Consider the following 20,552-nt stretch of genomic DNA (forward strand, 5'->3'; position numbering starts at 1 on the left):
ATATTTATTTCTACGCGGGACGTTTTTGTTTGTTCTCTGGATCATTAATTTTGGTGTTCCGCAAATTTTTCATGTAATCCAAAGTGTTCCTTGACTTCGAAAAGGTTAAGAACCGCTGGTGTAGAGGGAGTGTGGGAGACATGATGATTAACGAAAAAATCTCGATGACTCTTACAGAGGCGACCAGAATGCACCGGTAACAGCTCATCGGACGAGAATCGGTCGTCTGGACACGCGAGCATGTCGGACACGGGTGGTCACACGAGCAGCAGTTCGCCTCCGCATCGTCACCACAGGACACACAGTCCTCAGCAACTGAACTCTGTACCTGAGGACGATCGTCTATCGGCCTCGGTCACCCAGAGAAATGGCAGAAGCAGATCCGGACAGAACCGCAACAGACACAGGGCCACGCCTGCCAAGGTGTCCTCTTCTTTTCAACACGTTTCAAGTGTTTCTTTTACAAGAACTACGTCGGATGAACAAATTATTTGAATTGCATCCAAAAGTCTTTTTATATATTTTTTTATAAAATGTACAGGGTAAAATATTTTGGGAACTCGGACAAGTTACTGCTCTCCTTTAAGTAAAAATAGATAAAAATGGTAAAGGAGACAATCGTATCACCTTATTTTTTATGTGGATGCACCGATGCACCCGCTAGGTGCTATTGCACTTTATTCTTTAATGCAACTTAATTTTTGTCAATACTTCGCGAGATATTTGTGAGATTTTGTGTCAGAAACTCTCGATATGAATTTTAAGATCTAGACAGCGGTTGTTTATGCAATTATGGCTTTTGAAAATTGTCAAAAAATGCTAGAATATAAAATACCACAGAATTTAGTACGATTTTTATTTATTTCTGATCTAAAAAGACCACTACTACGAAAAATAAAATTTTATTTGATTCGAGTTCTTAGAATTCGTCTACAAAAATTGTAATTTTTTTTGTTTTTACTTAAAAAAGAACAGCAACTTTCAGTAAGTAAACGTAAAAGTTTCGAAAGTAAAAGTACCCAGTTTCCAGAATCACCCTGTATATATTTTAATATACAAACGTTGACACATTTCCAAATAAAAGATATTATAATTTGGCAACTCCGTAGGCAACATGATCTGTCACATACGATGATAGTTACAGGTGCCCTGGTCAGGATCGGGTTTGGAGGACATCAAGCTAGCAATTCAACAATTGACGATGCGCTCGCATAAGTCCTCATCTACTTATTCCTCCTTGAGCGGCTCCGAGAGCTCTGAGCCAGCAGTAAGGAGGCTAATGCGACATTCCAGCTTGGAGACTATCAACACCAACGTGACAAGCGCCGACGAATTCGTCTGGGTGGACTCGCATAACAGATTAGTGGAACTGCAACAGTTGCCTTGGACACACCACGATGTACTCAGAGTGTTACAGAATGGTAGAACCAGAGAACACATGGACCAAGTATCTATGGAGACTATACCGCGGTTGTCTTATTTACTGCAACGAGCTTTGGTTCGAATTGGACGAGAAACACAACGATTGGCCAAGCCTGTTGGTCTCTGCAGCAAGCATGAAGTGTACAGCGCGTTTAAGATCGTTCTTTGTCCTGCCTTGGCTGATTCTTGCACCAAGGTATGCTGTGGATGTTGATAGAAACTAGTTTAAGATACAATAGAATTAATCTACTATAAGTAGACTGCGGATTATATGCATTTATGACAGAAAGGGTACATAGAATTTAAAACAGTAGACATATTAAAAAGATTTAAAGCCACCAGTGTATTAATTTCAGCTTAATTGGAAAATTAAAAGAAGAAAGACATTTTTACTTGGCTCCCGTATCTTGCAATCAATGCAAACATTTTTTATTTTGCATAAAGATCCGCTGTCTAACTATAAGCAATCGTAAGGGCTATTTGCTAATAACATAATGATTAGACAGCGGATTTTATGCATGTCAAAACAGTGAGAAAAGACTAGAAGAATTTAAAAATACTGTTACATTATTTTTAACCTAATAAACATATTAAGAGAGACAATAAATTTCTATTTCACTCCAGTTTCTTGTAATTCAAGCACAAATTTTTTATTTTTCATGAAGATCCGCTGTCTAGTAATGATAGACAGATTGAGGATCTTTATTATTTGATTGATATTCATATTTATAATATAAATCATATGATGTTCAGACATTGTTATTAATTTATACGATAGAATGTAGTTCAGATATTGTTAGCAATTCGTAGTCCGCTAACTGACGGTTCTTTTTCAGGCTTGCCTGCGAGCCGCAGCGATGTTCGCGGTCTCCGGCGATCAACTGAAGCAATCGAAAGCGTCCCGGTCAGGACTGCAGTTGCCGGTAGGACGTTTTCTCCGTTGGATGTCCGACGTCCGGCTAGGAAGAATGATACACGAGTACGCAGCCATATATTTGACCGCCGGGATCGAAAATCTCCTCGAGGAAATACTGTTACAATGCATACCGACTGACCCGCACACAACACTAACGGCGACCATGTTGGAGCACGCCATAGCGAACAGCGGAGATTTATGGGGTCTTCTTCAGCCGTACGCGCATCTGAATGCTGGTCGAACGGCGTCAGGTAGAATTATATCGTTAGGTTCGCAAACGAAGTTACAGAGGAGTCAGTCCACACACACTTCGCTGAGAAACGATCTGCCATTTGCCTGATGCGATAATAATGTCTCCTTGTACTGAAACGAAATTATTTTACAACACTACGACGCTGTAAAGCACGCGGTACCTCTTGAAAAAATGTTGATGACCTTCGGGTGACCTTGAAAGTAATATCGAACAAGAAACTTATTTTTATGGGAATGCTTGATCTCGATCAGAGTCACGTTTTATTAGGACTGTTTTCCTCGTGTCCAAAATTGACAGTTAAGGGGGTAGACTCGTTTTTCCAGGATTGCAAGGGTGCGGGATGCGCCTTCTGATTTCTCGATAATGCAAACACGGAGTTTTTCGGTAGTCGAAAACGCTAGATAAAAGATCCAATTGAAAAGTCGTATTTTTACGTTTACAGGGCGTAATTTGCATTATTCGGAAGCATACAGCTGCGCACGTAGCTATTTAGTATTTCCATAAAGCTGCGAATAATGCAAATTACGTCCCGTAAACGTAAAAATAGGACTTTTGAGGGGATAGCGGCCTAGATTGAATTTTTATCTAGCGCTTTTAACTACTGATAAAGCCCATCTTTGCATCATCGAGAAATGAGAAGGGTATCCCCTAGAGTCTAGCCCGTTAGCTAAGACAATTTAATTAGTTACTCTACGCACACTGATCACATAACTATACCCAGGCGCCCTGGCGATGCCTCGATGGGCCAGCGTCAGTTCCTTAAACTCATCGTCATCCTCTCGGAGCGGAAGAGACGCAGCAGGCTCTGCGTTGGAACCGTCGTTGCTGACCACCTGCGTGGGATCGATGTCGGAATTGATAGATCTGATCTCGAAAGTAGCCCAAGCGGGACGCTCGCCCATTCCCCTAACCGGCAAGGCATTGAACGCTTTGTTCTATTACATGAGGTGTTCGCAGGTTTGATCGCTAGATAATTCATTGCTGAACGGTACGATATCCCTTCTGCACTATAATCTGACAAAAGCATTCTTTTTTTATAGTTGGAGCACGGTGAACGGGGCTCTGGGATACAAGAGCTGGCGTACGAGAGGGCTTACGTTGTTCTTCCTCCTCTGGTCGAATGGCTTCGTGTCGCGACTGCTCATGCAGAACACAGGCACGGTCTCGTTGTAGATCAGGATGATATTAATCAAGCTGCCAGATTGCTGCTGCCCGGCGTCGACTGCCCCGTTAGACCCATATGGTAAAGTACCACCGATTGTTCCGTAAACTGTACTGTTCAGGCTGGAGCATTTAATGCGTTCGTTAAGGGCGTAGCCTCGTTTCCAGGATTGCAAGGATGCGGGATGCGCCTTCTCATTTCTCGAAAACGCATTAATTTTTGTCATATGGCATGGGGTTGATGAAACATTGTCCAACAGCTTCGAGGAGGTAGCCGTCTGTTCGAAGAAAATAGACGACTCGGAGTACGTGCGTCTTCTAACAATGGACATGGCGTTCAAGCTGCTAATCAGTGGACGAGCTGACCTAATCGCCCAAGCTATGCCACTCTTGCCATCCACGAAGATCAACACCGTAAACGACAACGGCTTCACCGCATTAATCATAGCGTGCATCAATGGCGAGGAGACAGCAGTGCTAGCTCTGCTAGACGCAGGAGCAGATTTGAACATCGAGAGTCCACCTCCGTCAACCGGTCAATCAGCCAACACACCTTCGAAGGTGCCAACAGTGCCAGGTGTATCGAACGCCAGAAGCCCGGTGACGCCGTCAGCGATGATGTCTCCAGGGAAGAATATACAATCGCCAAATTCATTGTCTGGCTCGCCAGGATCTTCAAGCAGTGCTTCGAGTAACATGTGTTGCAATCAGACCGGGTTCAACGCTGAGACTCAGCATTGGACTGCTTTGACTTACACAGCTTTGTTGGGGCATTGTAACATCGCGAGAATATTGCTGGAGAGAGGTGCTGCGGTCGAAGGCGGTGCTAAACTCAGCGAGGATAAGTGCACGGTTACGCCATTGCAGGCGGCCACGGCTTCCGGGAATAATGAGATGGTAGCGCTGTTGTTGGCTCATGGTGCGCAACCGTTTTTGTCAACACTGATCAAGGACTCGTTCTCGTACTCTGGTTCTGCTCAGCGGGGATGCTACAGGCAAGTATTGCGTCCGAAGAAATATACTCACACACCTTCGTTTTATTAAGGGAGTAGACTCGTTTTCAGGATTTCAGGTTTCCCAAAATATTAGAATTCTAAAAATTCTTTGTTACCGTTCACAGTGCAATATCAGTGGCAACGGCACATGGTCAGAGGAGTTGTCTCCATCAGCTATTGTCTCATCCCCTAAATTTCTCCACAAAACGAGGAGAGAAGGAAGTGTTATCATTGGAGGAGATTCTTGCGGAAGGCAGTGCATGTACAAATCCGCAGCAACAAACTGTGGATGGAAGAGGGAATCGAAGGGAGGGTAAGGAGCCAGTCTTCAACAAGGTACAGACCAAAGCCTTGCAGGAAGCTATGTACCACAGTGCGGAAAGCAACCATTTAGGTAAATTAATCTCGTTTGCAATATTCGTTGGTAGACTGCGAATTTTTATGCAATGTCCAAATTTCTGCATCGATTAGAAAAAGTTTGAACCAAATACGAGTGTCTTACTAGCTCTAATAATTTTAACAAGTTATCTAATTAGCGTATTTTTAGAAAATATTGTCTTGCTCCGCAGATATCACTATGGAACTTCGTGGGCTGAAAGTGGGTTGGACATTGCACTGTTGGATGCACAGTCTCGCAACCGCCCACGAAATGAGATTAGACTCGGTGATAGATCAACTACTGCAGGACTTCTTGCAAGTCTGTCCCGATGACTACTCTACGCAATTTGTTCAGGAATGTCTTCCATTGTTATTTAACATCTTTAGGTACAGCAAGGTGGGTCATTTTCAATCAAATAAAATATCCAATTAATTTGTTGCACGTGAAACGTCACGGTTTTCCGATGATACTAGTAGACATTGTTTCTTGCACGCCCTATTATGATTGTCCTTTGTATAGAAGGAAGGGACGACGCTCCTCCTTGCCGACATATTCTGTACGTGCTTTGGATGGGAGCCAATCAAACCCATAAGAGACACCACGCTCTCCAGTGGATCAAGAATCGATCCTAAATTTGTAAATAATCCAGAACTGAGCGATGTACAGTTCCGAGTGGAAGGCAGAGTTTTCTACGGCCATAAAATCGTTTTGGTCACGTCGTCTCCAAGATTTAGAAATATGCTGAGCTCGAAACTGTGCGAGGGAAATCCTCCTATTGTACAAATTAATGATATCCGGTATCACATCTTCCAGGTACAGAAATCTTCAATATAATCAATAAAATCGGATAATTCACTGAAAATTGTTGTATCATCGTTCGAAATGTTTCTTCATTGAAATTCATGTTTTCATTTTGCAGATGGTGATGGAATTCCTGTATCATGGCGGTTGTGCTACGTTAGAAGTGAATCAGAGTGATGTGTTGGAGCTAATGGCGGCCGCAAACTTCTTCCAGCTCGATGGTTTGCTTAGGTATTGCGAGGCTCAGTGTTCCTCTATGGTGGACCTTGATAATATTGTCTCCATGTATATTCATGCGAAGGTAAACTATTCTTCTAATTTAAAAATTTGACCATCGAGTTTCTCGGGGTGTTCTACTTCATTCGTTTCCATTTCTTTGAAGTCCACATATTTTTCAAGTACCAACGATTGGTAATTTACAAAATAATACCGTATAACAAGCTTCTAAAGATGGCAGACATAGCCAAAAAAATTAGCTGGAGTGTATATCAATTTTCAAACGATTTTATTCCATTATCTTCGTGTTTCTTGTTGGGTTAATCGAAGCTTTTCATTTGTTAGTATTTTTAAATGGTCTTCATTTAATTAATTCAATTTTCCAGGTCTACAATGCGACACAGCTCTTAGAGTACTGCCAAGGATTCCTCCTGCAAAACATGGTCGCGTTGTTGACCTACGACGACTCAGTGAAGCGTCTTCTCTTCGCGAAAAAACTGCCCAATCACGACGTTCTTGCCGGCCTGCTTCTCACATTACAAGCGCGAATAAAAGCCAGACGATCTCAGCAACAGAATAAGATAAAAACATAGGAGGTATAATAGCTTAATAATACATTACAGTATAAAAGTATTAAACACTACTCTGTTAATTTCGTTCGCTTTCGGAAATGATCATTAATATATTATGTTCAACGACTCGTCAAGGAAGAATGACAGACAAACTCAATTAAGACTGAACGTTCAATTATCTGTTTGTAAAATCGTATTATTATCATTCATGATACACAATAGGGCATAGAGATTCGTGCTCTCGCATGAACGAAATATGTATTTGTTTCCTCCTTGTTGTATAGTAGTTTTATAACATTCTTTTTGTAAGCTATAAGCTATATAGTATATATAAATGTATATTATAGCGTCCGTACTATACAGGCTCTCAGTATAGTCGATGTTATTATTCTTGTAAATGAATCTCATGCATATGTAACAATCAAGAAAGTGTAATCGTAACGAAACGAGAGTATTTTGCCGAGGAATTTCTTTCTTTTTTTTTTAATGATTAATATGTAAATACGGAAAAATTGATACACGAAACATCGTAAATATGCAGCATAATGTTGTGCTATATATATACATAAGTACTTTTTTTATCTAATAGAAAACTAATAATATATACACATATAAAGTGAACATACGTCTTGTATATATAATAAAGGCAAAGCAGTTTATGCTGAATGCGTAAAGAAGGATATAGTGTATTGATAACATAATTTTGTACATCACGATTACATAAAAAAAAGTTTATAAATATTGTGATAATAAAAACTTTTGAACGACGATTGTTTTTAGTTCTTCGAATCTTAATAAAAACTATTTATATTTCTCATCACACATCTCTTAAATCTTGCGTAGAATCACTAGAATTTTTAAGGTTCTGTATCACAATCATATTCTACTCGTATATAATAACTAGACTGCGAATCTTTCTGCAAAATAAAAATATTCTGTATTCGTTATATATAAGATATAGGAGCCTCTTAAGAACGTTTCCCTTTCTTTAATAATTCTACTAGATCGAAAGTAATATACATATTATTGATGATATTCAATTCTTTCAATTTGCACAATGTATCAAGTTGCAGCTACTCATTTTTAGTCATAAATACATAAAATCCGCACTCTAATAAGTATTTAAAAATTCTACACAACGCGTAAAGAGAACGACTCGTGCAAGAATGAAGCATTAGGCTATGCACAAGATATTCCAACTGGTAAAAAATATCTGTATCATTTTTTTATTACCGAAAGAAAACAATTGGATACTCTTTAAAAATATTTTGTTAACTGCACAATCGAGTTAATTGCAGTTGCTAGGGGTGGGCGGGAACCCGAAAATTTTTATTGTTCGGAGAACGGAACATCACAGATATAGACAGCGGATCTTTATGCAAAATAAAAATTTCCTACCTGATTTGCAACCAACTAATATGTTCAATGGGTTGAAAATAATATAAGAGTATTTTTAAATTCGTCCAATGTTTTAAATTACACCTACTCAGTTTTGTTATAAACGCATAAAATCCGCTGTCTAATCATAGATGTTCGAGTCCGACCCGACCCGAGGCTCGGGTACTCCCTCACCCCTAGCAACTACGTTAATTGTGATACCCTGAATATTATTCATCGACTGGCAACTTTTCAAACAGCGTATTGCTTCTTTTATTTTCACCTGATTAGAACGAATTAGGGCTCTTACTGTTGAGTACTTGAGTACTCAAATACCTACTCAATTTAAGCCTAAATATTATATCGGAGTGTCTGAATTTATTCGAATACTCAGACATTAATTTTACTCGATACGCGTGTATTCCAATATCAAATACTTGGTACTTATTTCGGATAACTATTTCAATCACTCGAGTACTCAAATCGAAATTGAAATACTCGAGTGCTCAGACTTAAATTCGGATAATACGTACAATTTAGATGTTCAAATACTCACGACGCAAATTTAGATACTTGTGTACTCAAATTCAGATTATAATGATACTCTAAATACTTAGATATATACTCGGATCGTAAGAGCCTTAATAAAATTAAGCTGGTACGAAAATTTTACAAACAAGACGCAGAATTACAAAAAGAGGAGAACCGAACAAAATCATAAACTATATAACGCGTAATACCACTGCACGACATACAGCTCGTTATCTTTTTCTCTTGAATGAAACTATTTGCCACTGATACAGAACGTAACGCTACCGTCGTTAACAATGTTAGTATATTATATATATATAATGTGATTTATTTAGAATGTCAATGGTTAGTTGTATATACAATATTCAAGTTTATAACCTTAATAATATTATAATCACTGGACTTTTTTTCGATTTTGGAATGCCTAATAATCATTATAAGAGTCGTGATCGATCCTCCGAAAATGGCTGTCTCAATCTGCCGGTTGTCTTTGTGGCGAGTAGAAAGTTGCGAAGCTTTGGCGAACGCATAAACAATCCTTATTAAATGATACATATTATACATAGAATTCTATCAAAGTGTAATTATCAAAATAATTGTCTCCCGCACGTGCGGTTCGATTACACGTTGTTGAACGGGAGATTTATTTTCTTCTAACTCTAATGTTTGTTCATAGGTATTGCAGTTTAAGTGAATTTTCGTAAACATTCGGTGAGAATTTCGGTAATAACACTAATAACCCATGGCGAAAATGTAGCTTGAAGACGAATATACTTAAACAATTTATTATAGTAGGCATTCTTTTTGTTCTGCCACGAGGGCAATTTATCTAGTACCTGTCTCCGCCGAAAGGCAAGAAAGTGAAAAATCACTTCCGCAAATATACGCAGCGTAAATTATACTACGATCATTTTAGACAATATACATTTCACAGAAGATATAGGAAAGAAGGAAGTTCTATATTTGAAACGTTCGACAATGGAAACAAAAAGGCTACACACACGTATATTATCGTCACTTCGAGAAATTAGTATTAACATTAGTGGAGAGAAACGTAAACAACTGCCTTATAACATGAACATATTTTTGTTTTACCGTAAGAGTACTATTCCGCAATGTTTACTGGTCATTTTACATGGTTTATTTTGTTAGACTGAAGAACTGTGAACAACATAACACGTGCAATAAAAGAGAAGCTAAGCAGAGCACAATTCGAGAAAATGATGTTACCTATTAATCAGAGTATTGAATTGATTGGTTGATTAATTCAACACTACTTGATTAGTATTTATGTATAATTTGGTGTCTTCCGAAATATTATTTCATAGATTGTGATCGGTAGATATAGTTAAACGTAAACATAAATATTAAACATAGATTACAGAGTGTACCTGAGCAGTAAAGCATACAATTTCAACATGCATCTTCAACAAACAATATACATTGCCATAGAATTTAAAGTTACAAAATAACATTAACAATTTCGCTCAACTTCATTATTTTAAACTCTTGTTGCTGTTACAATGCTATACAATTTATCGAGAGAAAATAGTACACACACATACACGCGCACGCACGCACACACACACATATATACATACATACATACATACATGCATATACATATATATACACACACACACGTATATATACAAAACAACTAAAATGATTCATAGTTTCCTTCGCGAGAATTTGCTGATTCATCGGAAATGACAATGATTGCTTCAAGATTATGCCAATCGTCTGATAAAACGGAAATAAAATTTTTTTGCCACCATAAGCCAGTTACAACGGCAAAGCAGATATAATATATCTTTGTTATTTTTCATAGCAATCTCAATTTAATAATCTAGACCAAAAGAAAATAAAATAAAATCTATATTCATATATGTATATGTATATGTATATATGTATAGATGATAGAGATATAGATAGATAGATGGATAGATGTGTGTATAAATAGATTGTTAGATTGATAGATAGATTGATAGTTAGATTGATAGATAGATTGATAGATAGACTGATAGATAGATTTATAGATAGATTGATAGATAGATTGATAGATAGATCGATAGATAGATCGATAGATAGATCGATAGATAGATCGATAGATAGATCGATAGATAGATCGATAGATAGATCGATAGATAGATCGATAGATAGATAAGTAGATAGATAGACAGATAGATAGATCAATAGATAGATAGATAGAAAGATAGATAGATAGATAGATAGAGAAATAGGTAGACGGACAGATAGATAGATAGATAGATTGATAGATATGTAAGGAGAACAGTATAAAATGTGTTACGTGAGTTTAAAAAGTAAACAAGAGTACGCTCGAACTACATATTGGCCGCGCGTTTTACAAACGAATACAAAATAAGTCTATCCTCTCCCCGTGTTGTGTGTCCAATACACAAAACTGGTGAAATTATTCGTTTCCTCGATAATTATTATCTCTACAGAAAGATTCGATACAAGATAGATTGAGACAACCGTTTTCGTTCACTCGCGACATTTACAAAGATTAGGAGCGCTAACTTAATTTAGTGACTAGAACAATAATTAATATAACAACGACTATGATGGCGAATAACAACAGCAGAAAAACTTTTCGCCGATATTTACGTAGATAACTACTTCCCTTGACTAACTCTTGCGTGCCCAGCTCGACGTTTCCGTGTGTGTTCTCTATATTGTTCTCTATCGTATCTGTAACGCAATGATCCAATCTTTGTGATTCACCATTTTAATTTACTACGCCCATTATTGGAACATGAGTGCACTTACTGATCGAATCGACTTGCTGGTACGATATCGCAGCTAGGTCACGCATTATTTTATTCACATCCAGAATGTCTTCTTCGATCCATTTTATCCTCTCTGCCCTCTCTAACAGTAAACTTTGTCGAAACTCGAGACTCCTGCGCATTGCACAGAAAACAATTTTACTTGCAAACTGGTTTCAAACGGTCCAAACTATTCACATTCGATCGGGTGTCGGTGTAAATCAAACGAAAACTTACCATGCACACTCAAAAGAATTTTACTGAGAATACATATGTCAATTATTTATTGACAGCGGATCTTTATGCAAAATAAAAATTTTCTACCGGAATTGCAGCAAACTCGAGCGTTTAATATGTTGAAAATAGTATAACAGTGTTTTTACTGTTTTGATTTTAAGCTCAAACTAGCATTGTTTATTAATACGGTTATTTCGAAAAATTATTAGTTAGGAAACCTTATTCTAACTTTCTCCTAATGAAATTTGCACATAAGCTGAGTCCATCATTTAATTTTGATTTTTTTCATTGACTCGAAACGTGTGATTACGGTAATATAGTTGATGAAATTAATAAATGCAATTTCGAACCTTATTGTTGCGCGGTGCTCATCCTCTTGAACCTGAAGCTGATGCTGTTCTTCGTCATCCAATAGGCTCTCTATACTAGTTGTACGCAAAATATGTCTCTTCATTTTTTCCGCAATTGTCTGAAAACATAATGATATAATGATACAAACGTAGCTATTTGATAACTTCAATATAAAATCGGCAATTTTAACTTTCTGGAATTTTCTAAAAACCAATATTGCAGTCGAAAATTTGGAAAAAATTCACAGTCGTGTGTTCTGTTATGTAAAATGTTCATGAATTTTTTCGTAATTTTTTGTTCAGCAGAACAGAAGAAATGGAATATAATTCATTAAAACCATGTTCACCCTATAATTATCCTTGTGACAGGGATACCGACTTGAAATTTTCCACACAGGGTTTTCTTTGAGAGCTCTATCGAATGGTATGTTGAAAAATCAATTTAGCAGTACACAGGGAATGAAGAATGTATGCGACAAGTCTGCAGTAAATAATAAGATATTATATACCTTCTGCATGTCGGAGTATCTTTGCACAGCATCTTTAAAATCGGTGGTGAGTTTCTCAATTTGCAACTTCTGCTGTTTATCACCTTTCCTCATTAGCACTGTCAATCTTGCAATATCTTTGCCGGTTTGATTAACTACATGATTTGTGCTTAACTGTATTTCATGCCTAGAGAAATATAAAAAATGATCAGTGAACAGAAAAGTGATAACTAGACTGTGTATCTTTCTAGGAAATCAAAATCTTCTGCATCGATTACAAGCCGCACAGGAGCTGAAAATAATACATCAATCTTCTTCGATTCTGTTAATCTTCCTACTGTTTAAAATTGCATCTACTAATGTTCGTTACAAATGCATAAAACATCTGTAATCTAATTATAACGATTAATTTCATGTGAATGATACTGTGTAATCACTGGATTACAAATGTTTATGAACTAATTTGCTGTAATCAAATCAACTATTAACACTCAGCCAACTGAATGGGGAGATCTCCCCATGATTAAAATCAATCGAAGTAAATACTGCAGAAATGTATAAAATTGTCTAACAGTCACAAACCCTGACAATAATGCAGCTACATAATTAAGACAAATATTACATATAATTATACTATTTCATGTAAAAGGGTGAATACCTACACGTTATCTCTTATACCCTGATTATCTTTATTGGTTCCAACGGTTTTGTTTGCATCATTCAGTGTTCTCCAACTTGTGTTAATTGTATATATGTTAGTAGTAATATTTTCGCTGAGACTATAAAGTTCGGTAGGGCTAAATCCCACATCAGGTACATCCGTCCGTTGATCTGTGGACCCGTATGTTTGAGAACTGTGAGCCATTCTACAAACAAACAAAAGTATTTACAAAACGACTCACGAACCTAGAAAATACGAATGAAAGTTCGAAAACTGAAAAACAGTTAAAAGTACATATATACGCATGATATTTACTAAACAGTGGAACTATTCAAATCGTAAAAAATATCAATTTTCGAATTAGATGATTTTCCGTATTTTTCGTATAGATTACATCAGAAAAGGAAAACAGCAATATCATCTGTTGTTTCGCGAGGTATTGACTTACAGTGCGATGTACCTTAAAGTCTGTGTCATAAGCCGAGTTTATACTTTTCTATCTCGTGTCAATAATGATATTGTTACTAAATGCAAACTTTCGTAAGCTGAACGAAAACGGCGTACAAATATCGATATGTTCCCGTGATTGTCATGCAAAAACCGCTCGAAGCTACGCGATTGTCACGCTGACATTAAAGAATGAGCACGATAAATGGCAATTTGTGGAATTCGTTAAAACCATTTCACGATTATAAGTGATTATAAGCAACTGAACCGAGCAGTCGGATCTAATGGTCTACAGTCGAACAGTTCAAATTAACGAATACGAAAACGCGCAGAGGGACATCGAATATTGTCGAGGAACAACAAACCTGTTCCGTTTTATCATAAATGTCTTTAATATCTAAATAAAAATTGCTTTATTAATTCACATTTAAAAACCAAGAGAACTATTTTTATGTGTCGAATCTTAGAAACTGACAGTTGCCTAAACGGTCTAATCTACCGTCCGCGTGACAATAGCTTCTTTATACTCTTATTCGTGCATGTTGACAGGAATCCATATTACCGACGGGTTACATTCTTTAAATACAATTTCAGTCCTTTAGTGTCTCGCAATTTCGGAGCAATAACACGATACTATATGGGGAGACTGAAGAGAGATTAAATGTACTGTGATTGGCTGGCGAATAATCTTCGCGACGGTGACAACATCATTGACAGAGAGAGAGAGAGAGAAAGAGAGAGAGAATCACAAACGCATATGCATGTAATCAGTCATTGGCCGAGTAATATAAATGTGTGATTGCTTGTCTCATTTCACTTTTCGCGGGCCTAGACTTTAAATGTTCGCTGAGCTAAAAGAACGAAATTTATTGAATTTATTCTACAGGTTGTACTTCCTTGATTCCTGAGGTCATTTGAAGTAACTTTTTCCTTCGCGAAAATGTTCTGCGATGAGCGCGGACCAATCAGTGCACGGTGATAGTAGACGAATTTCGGTTCGACCAATGCTAATACGTTTCTCACCTGTACCGGGCTCTGATTGGTCCGTGATTTTCGTTAATAACTCCTTCCTAAAGCCTTGAAGAACATTTTCGAAAAGGCAAATATTACTTCAAATGTCCTCGAGAATCATCCCTTTCAAGGAAGTACAACACTTGTGGGGCACACTGTATAGGACGCGCCGTATTTGTAACCACCCGTGTATGAAACTCACACATAAAAACATTCTTCTCGCGCATCTTTCTTTCGCGAAGAGCTGCGCGGAATCGAATGCGCAACGGGATAACGGGGTTGGAAATCGCAACGCCGAGGAAATCGCAAAACGCGACGCTAGAGAGGTAATGTACTAATTTCGACGACCTGACTGTACAATGCCATTTACGAATATTAGAAATAATAGTATTTAACAGTTATCGTGTAGTAAATTTTCAATGACCTACGACATGTACTTAATGTTTCTACTTGAATTCAAATAAGAGAAGAGTTACATATACAAGGTGTTTCCGAAATTGTACAACCGGAAGGGAGGTGACTCCTCGTACAAAAGTAAGTCGTAAGTATACAATAGAATGTTTCCCCGTGCATCCCCATTTTCGAAAAATTGAAACATAAATGTCCCTTAAGAATGCATGTTATTGAATATGACTATCATAACAGATTAGTTCATTAATTATCTCTTCCTTTTACAATAAACGCGAATGCACGTGCATCCGACGAATTTTTAAAGTTGTTCCGGTGTGCGAGAATTTCGGAAACACCTTGTATAGCTTAATGTGTCTGCGGTAACGTCGGTACTACGTGAGTCAAGCCGACGTCCAAAGGTCTTTGTTATACCTTACAATTACACAATTATCCGATCGATGATTAACAAAAACCGTTGAATATTCTGTCCCCAGAAATTCTCAAATTATCGTACACGAAAAATCCGAAATAATTTGGCGATAAACAAATTTTCGTGGCCTCATATAAATGTGTCTAAAGCCCCGTCTAATATGTTCCGACCGCTAGAATCAAGAATAAATTTAACAATAAATTCAATTCAACGGGAATTTAGGCGTCGGCGGTGCAAAAAGCCCGAGAAAATCTAAAGAAATTTTTTTCATCCGACGGTCGGCATTGTCGAGAAGCCAGCTTCCTGCTTGGCCAGAGGTTAGTCGCATGGCGGACGCTGGCTTGACAACACGTACGGCACGGAAGTTCCCGAATACGACCGACAGATTGCGAAAGCCTTCAGAAACAACAACCGTCGGCCGTAAGTAAACGCTATTGTGATTTCTCATCGTTTTATCCGCTAATATAATCGCCTCCCAGTCGCTTAGAAATCGTAAACAGCAAGCCGAACGTCCGATTACCACGGTCCGCTAATTATTTTCCCGGAATCCCGTCGGGAAACCCGTGAAAACTGGAAGAGAATTTTCTCGAGGGTTGCTTCAGAGCCAGTCAACGCTGCACGTACTTTAGGTCGTGCGTCATGTCGGCTCCGAACGCATCTTCCGTCGCTTCGTTTGCGCGAATCGTTCCCGAGCGTCGAGCCCGATCTAGCCCGATCCCTTCAACTGCTAAAATAACCCCCGTTTCTCAATATTCGATCCGAAAAAAAACAAAAAAAAAGCAAAACCTATACGCGGGACTGGGGTAATCGAGCGTTGTTTGCGGCCGCCTACGCAACTAAATACTTCTACTTTTGACATTTTAATCGGTGCAACTTTTCAAGTAGGTTGATCCTCTACGGCTTCTTGCATGCTCGCTTCAACCTTCTTCCCCGAACGCGCTTTGTCTTCCAAGAAAACCTTGAGGTCGCTGACGTTCACGGCAATCGTGTCGCGTCCCTATGGAGAGAGAGAGAGCCCCCATTTGCCGAGGGACGTCGCGTGGAATTTTATCCTCTTTTTGGCTTCGCTTGTTTTTCTCGAAACGCGCCATTTAGACGTCGCTCGAGACCAACGCTCGCCTCTTCGCTTTCGAATCCCTGGAAATTCATTCGCGTCTTGGAGCAGCATTCGGTTCCGCCGGTTTTCCCGTTCTCATTTTGTCACGGGATGTTCGACAGCCTCCCTCTTGTAAACACACGTATGCAAGCACATCCGTGTGTCTGTCGATCGATGTGCACGCACACGAGAGCCCAGCCGTGCACGAAAGCCCAGCCAGCCGTTTATTGTCATGCTTCCGACGTTTCCACGAAATTTTCGTGGTCTCTCGAATCGATATTATATTGGGGGAAACCCAGTGGCACACTGAGCGAACTTTTTCGAACGCGTATATAGATTTTTCTACGATCGCCTTTTACTCGTCGCTTCGGTTCAGCGTCTGCAGCGTCCGTTCAGCAGAAATGCTCGAACCTCGAATTTCTGCTTAGCTCAGCCGAGAACCAGGACTCTCGCATGTTAGCCGTGTTTGTGCAGCTGGTCTTCTTCGTTCCCCGCATTCGATTTATTTTCCCTCGACGATTTATACCCTCGAAAAGAAATCGCAGGCAGCTTCGTTTACGGGATGGAAGCGTGATTGTTTCGAAAACGTGATTGCAATAATTAACGGTCCGGAGACGAGCGGGGGAAAATGGCGGTTTACTCGTGGCGTGTACGCAAACGACGCTCATTCGGTTCTATCGTTTCACGTCCGACTTCTCGGAAGATCGTTTTGATTTAAATACCGATGAACCGTACAATTTCTTCGTTGAGTAAAGTCGCGCTCGAAGTAGGGGCTGCCGGGACTTTGAGAAAAAGTTGTTCATTACGCTCTAGATGCGCGGCGCGTTTCATTGAAATTATAATTTTAGGGTTGGATGACTTTCCTCGCGAGTTGATCTAGTTTCTGTATGAACGAGCCCCGTGTGTTCTAGCAATTTACAACCTCGAAACGTTTAATGGTCAGGTCACATACACAGGCTCGCAGCCGGTCGGCGTCGGTGAGCGCGTTCGCTCGGCTGCGCCTTTAAATGCTCGCCCATATGACTGTTCCTACGTCGAAAGTGTGACGGCCGTACGCGGCCTCTTTGTCACAGGGGCAGACTTGAACGCTTATCGGGCTATGAATAGACGTACTGATTTCCTTTCAGCTGTCCACTTTGTTGGGGGCTGGTTTACACCTTGCCACAGAACTGTGACGCGCTCGAATAATCCCGGTCGCCGCGAGACCCCCTACGAAATTCGGTGACGAATCCCGGGAACTCCTTTCGCTGCTCGAGTTCGGTAAAATTAAAAAAAAAAACTACTCCATTGCATATATGGCCGTTCCGAGACACATAGTTTTCTCTAAGGGCTAGATTAAACACTTCAACACTGTGCAAAAGGGATACGTAGGGCAATTGTACTAGTTGGCGGCCATTTACGGCCAGCAGTCAGCCATTTTAAGCGTCGTTATTATTAATGCATTATTTTCGAAATGCTCTATAATATAGGGACATGAAAAATTAAAAAAAAAACGATACTCGATTGCATGCAGGGCCTCTCCGAGACACATAGTTTTCTTTAAGGGCTAGATTAAACACTTCAACACTGGGCAAAAGGGATACGTAGGGCAATTGTACTAGTTGGCGGCCATTTACGGCTAGCAGTCAGCCATTTTAAGCGTTGTTATTATTAATGCATTATGCTTGAAATGCTCTATAATATAGGGACCTGAGGGTACATATTGGAGTAAACTGGAAGTAGTATCACTGTGCTCATTTAGTATATAATAATTTGGTAGTAGATATTTATTATTAAGTAATACCTTTTCGGGAAGGCTGGCTATAGAGTACGTTCACCCTATTGCTCTTTCATTATGGGAAGAATAAAGTGAGCCTAATGGACCGTAACTCCAACATGGCGTCGTTCGAACAGTACACAATTTAAACAGCGCTTTAAATTCAAAGTGTAATGTTTAGCAAATTATTTTTGAAATGGATATTTCTCTAAATATTAGAGTCGCAATAAAGTAGGTCGTTTGCTTTTCGAATCATTTTATTTAGCAAGAGTACCCAATCAAGCTAGACAGTAACGATCATCCCGGTGGCAAAAACAATTTTCACAAGCCGCGAAAAACGATCCGCTCTAGTTACATCCTCGCTGGACGAAACCTAAATTATCCCCACCAAGATCCGCCAGCTGGAGACTAGTATACGTCGCTACGTAAATGCATCGTACGAGTAAAGGCGATTCATATACGGCGGCACAAAGAGCGTTAGTTGCATGACAATAAGCCCCGTTGTATTCGATGTGTCTCGGAACGTGAAGAAATATCGATGACATATATGAAATTGTGTAAAGACGGAATTGACTTGCGCAAACACGTGCTTTCCTGTTTTCTCGAGTGCCCACGTACACATAATTTCTTCCTTTATTTGGTAATAGCCGCCGCCGCCTGTGCCGTGGCCTGATTTTCGTTTGCCATGGTTTACAATAGTTTACATTCCACATATTTCAGTTTGCTGCACAGTAGCTGAGCTAACCATCTGCTGTTTATAGTAGCCTGCGGATGTTTATGCACTTGGGTCTGTTCTTCTTGAAAAGAAACTCGCGATACATTTACGGGCATAATTAGACTACGGATTTTAAGCATTTGCGACAAAAGCGGGCACATTGATTAAAGATTCAAGGGCATCGGTGTATTAGTTTCAGCTTAATGAGATTATTCAAAGAAGAAAGAAATGTATATTTGGCTTCTGTGTCGTGCAATGAATGCACACATTCCTTATTTTGCATAACAACCCGCAATCTAATCGTAATAGATGTTCAGCATGTTTGTATAATGTGCTCGAGTCGAGTGAACGATTAATATTATTATTGACGATTCGCGGGTATATCTACAGTCATACATAGTAGATGTCCATCAATGTGCTTGAGTGGAGCGGACAGTTGATATGACGGTTCTCGGGTTTGTCTTTCGAAAAGATATAGGAAATGCAGTTTAATGATACAGCAGTTGGCTGGTGAAGTTGTTCACAGAGCTGTGAACGAGCCTCGTTTAGTTAACGATGAAATGGTTGAATATTGTAATTGGATTGTGAATATGTAAATTTGTGTGAGCATCCGCAGCTCGGTCGAGAGTATCCGCTGGGTCTCGAGTGTTATCGGCCTTCGGAAGTTGGCAGCCTTGTTCTAACTCGTAGAGAGCAACCGTCACGGCGCATCTGTGACGTGTCACAGGGACATACAGAGAGTAACATGGAGCGTTCGAAGTTGCTCGGGGAAGGATAGCGACAATTCGCTTTACGTCACTCCATTGCTATCTCTTTGTTCGTTGTCGTCACGCGTTCCCATATCGTGGCTCGCTCGCATAAAAATTAGCCACGACTAAAACACGATTGCTTACTTACACTGTCGTCCTTATCGAATTTTTTGGGTACTAAGAAAAGTCAAATCATACACCTCCTAAATAGTCTTCATAAAACGAACGCTACAACTTGCATGCAATTTTTACGAAAATTGTAACGATAAAGCTAATAGGTATCTGTTTTTTCTTTTTAGTTGAAATTAGATTTGTCAACGCGTCCGGATAGATATATAAATTTACATAGGTAAGAGCCATTCACTGATTTCAATATTTGAATGTCGTATCTTTTGAAGGTTAGGGTCAAACGTTTCATTGGTGACTGTTCTGAACCGGAGTTCTCGTCCTAGCTGTTAATAGTGCTAAGGTGATGATCTTTTTCTCGAAATTGTTGTACATATAACTCGTCGATCAACTTATCAACTAATGATTTGTAACATAAATTCATTCAAACGTTACTGTATACATCTCTCTAGCTGAAATCACTAGATCCGTGTAACCGCAGGATACCAACATTCCCATAGAAAACCAGTAACATATAACTGTTCCCGTGGAATGTTGCATTTCCGGTGTCATGATCCCAGAAATTCCATAATCTGAATCGCGGGACGTGGTTATCGCGAGTACGCGTAGTGCGAATTTTTATCTGTACAAATTGGTCGTTAATGTTTCCCGTAAAAAAAAAAGAAGACAACGAGTTTATCG

At 39.2% G+C, this 20,552-nt stretch overlaps 3 protein-coding genes across 12 annotated transcripts in view; 2 read left to right on the top strand and 1 right to left on the bottom strand.

The window, feature by feature from the left end:
* LOC143216065 (ankyrin repeat and BTB/POZ domain-containing protein 2) overlaps positions 1 to 7,528 on the top strand; it is a 38,771-nt gene extending 31,243 nt beyond the window's left edge. For 4 of the 8 annotated variants that reach the window (XM_076438851.1, XM_076438859.1, XM_076438804.1 and 1 more), the window contains 11 exons: positions 178 to 423; positions 1,139 to 1,618; positions 2,259 to 2,607; positions 3,313 to 3,548; positions 3,632 to 3,834; positions 4,013 to 4,747; positions 4,873 to 5,141; positions 5,317 to 5,522; positions 5,646 to 5,939; positions 6,046 to 6,228; positions 6,530 to 7,528. In XM_076438851.1, the coding sequence (XP_076294966.1) occupies positions 178 to 423; positions 1,139 to 1,618; positions 2,259 to 2,607; positions 3,313 to 3,548; positions 3,632 to 3,834; positions 4,013 to 4,747; positions 4,873 to 5,141; positions 5,317 to 5,522; positions 5,646 to 5,939; positions 6,046 to 6,228; positions 6,530 to 6,736 (3,408 nt within the window). In that variant the 3' untranslated portion in view covers positions 6,737 to 7,528. The remainder of the gene's footprint in view (positions 1 to 177; positions 424 to 1,138; positions 1,619 to 2,258; positions 2,608 to 3,312; positions 3,549 to 3,631; positions 3,835 to 4,012; positions 4,748 to 4,872; positions 5,142 to 5,316; positions 5,523 to 5,645; positions 5,940 to 6,045; positions 6,229 to 6,529) is intronic. The other 4 variants (XM_076438833.1, XM_076438823.1, XM_076438866.1 and 1 more) reach the window with 4 other exon arrangements.
* Syx13 (syntaxin 13) lies at positions 7,170 to 14,123 on the bottom strand. 3 transcript variants are annotated; one of them, XM_076438888.1, is made up of 6 exons: positions 13,964 to 14,123; positions 13,153 to 13,356; positions 12,512 to 12,677; positions 12,003 to 12,121; positions 11,417 to 11,550; positions 7,170 to 11,338 (listed from the first exon to the last, which is right to left on the bottom strand). In XM_076438888.1, exons 1-6 carry the CDS (start codon positions 13,978 to 13,980, stop codon positions 11,163 to 11,165), a joined length of 816 nt encoding a protein of 271 aa, XP_076295003.1. In that variant the 5' UTR covers positions 13,981 to 14,123; the 3' UTR covers positions 7,170 to 11,162. The 3 variants fall into 3 exon arrangements, with proteins under 3 accessions (XP_076295003.1, XP_076294994.1, XP_076295012.1); XM_076438879.1 differs by lacking the exon at positions 13,964 to 14,123 and adding an exon at positions 13,600 to 13,937; XM_076438897.1 differs by lacking the exon at positions 13,964 to 14,123 and adding an exon at positions 13,612 to 13,936.
* A 1,565-nt stretch (positions 14,124 to 15,688) lies between these two features.
* The window catches only part of Nat1 (N-acetyltransferase 1), a 33,903-nt gene continuing 29,039 nt past the window's right edge, over positions 15,689 to 20,552 (top strand). Inside the window, exon 1 of the mRNA XM_076444657.1 lies at positions 15,689 to 15,849. The gene's annotated coding sequence lies outside the window, so the exon portion shown is untranslated. The remainder of the gene's footprint in view (positions 15,850 to 20,552) is intronic.

This window comes from Lasioglossum baleicum, chromosome 2 (assembly GCF_051020765.1).
Source record: "Lasioglossum baleicum chromosome 2, iyLasBale1, whole genome shotgun sequence".
Classification (NCBI taxonomy): domain Eukaryota; kingdom Metazoa; phylum Arthropoda; class Insecta; order Hymenoptera; family Halictidae; genus Lasioglossum; species Lasioglossum baleicum.

Excerpts from the sequence above, each read along its gene's own strand:
- Syx13 (XM_076438879.1), bottom strand. The coding sequence starts at position 13,628 with ATGACACAGACTTTAAGGTACATCGCACT. Across the intron at positions 13,357-13,599 it reads ACTTTAAGGTACATCGCACT|AATGGCTCACAGTTCTCAAA; the intron begins GTAAGTCAATAC and ends GTTTGTTTGTAG. Across the intron at positions 12,122-12,511 it reads GATACTCCGACATGCAGAAG|ACAATTGCGGAAAAAATGAA; the intron begins GTATATAATATC and ends TTATGTTTTCAG.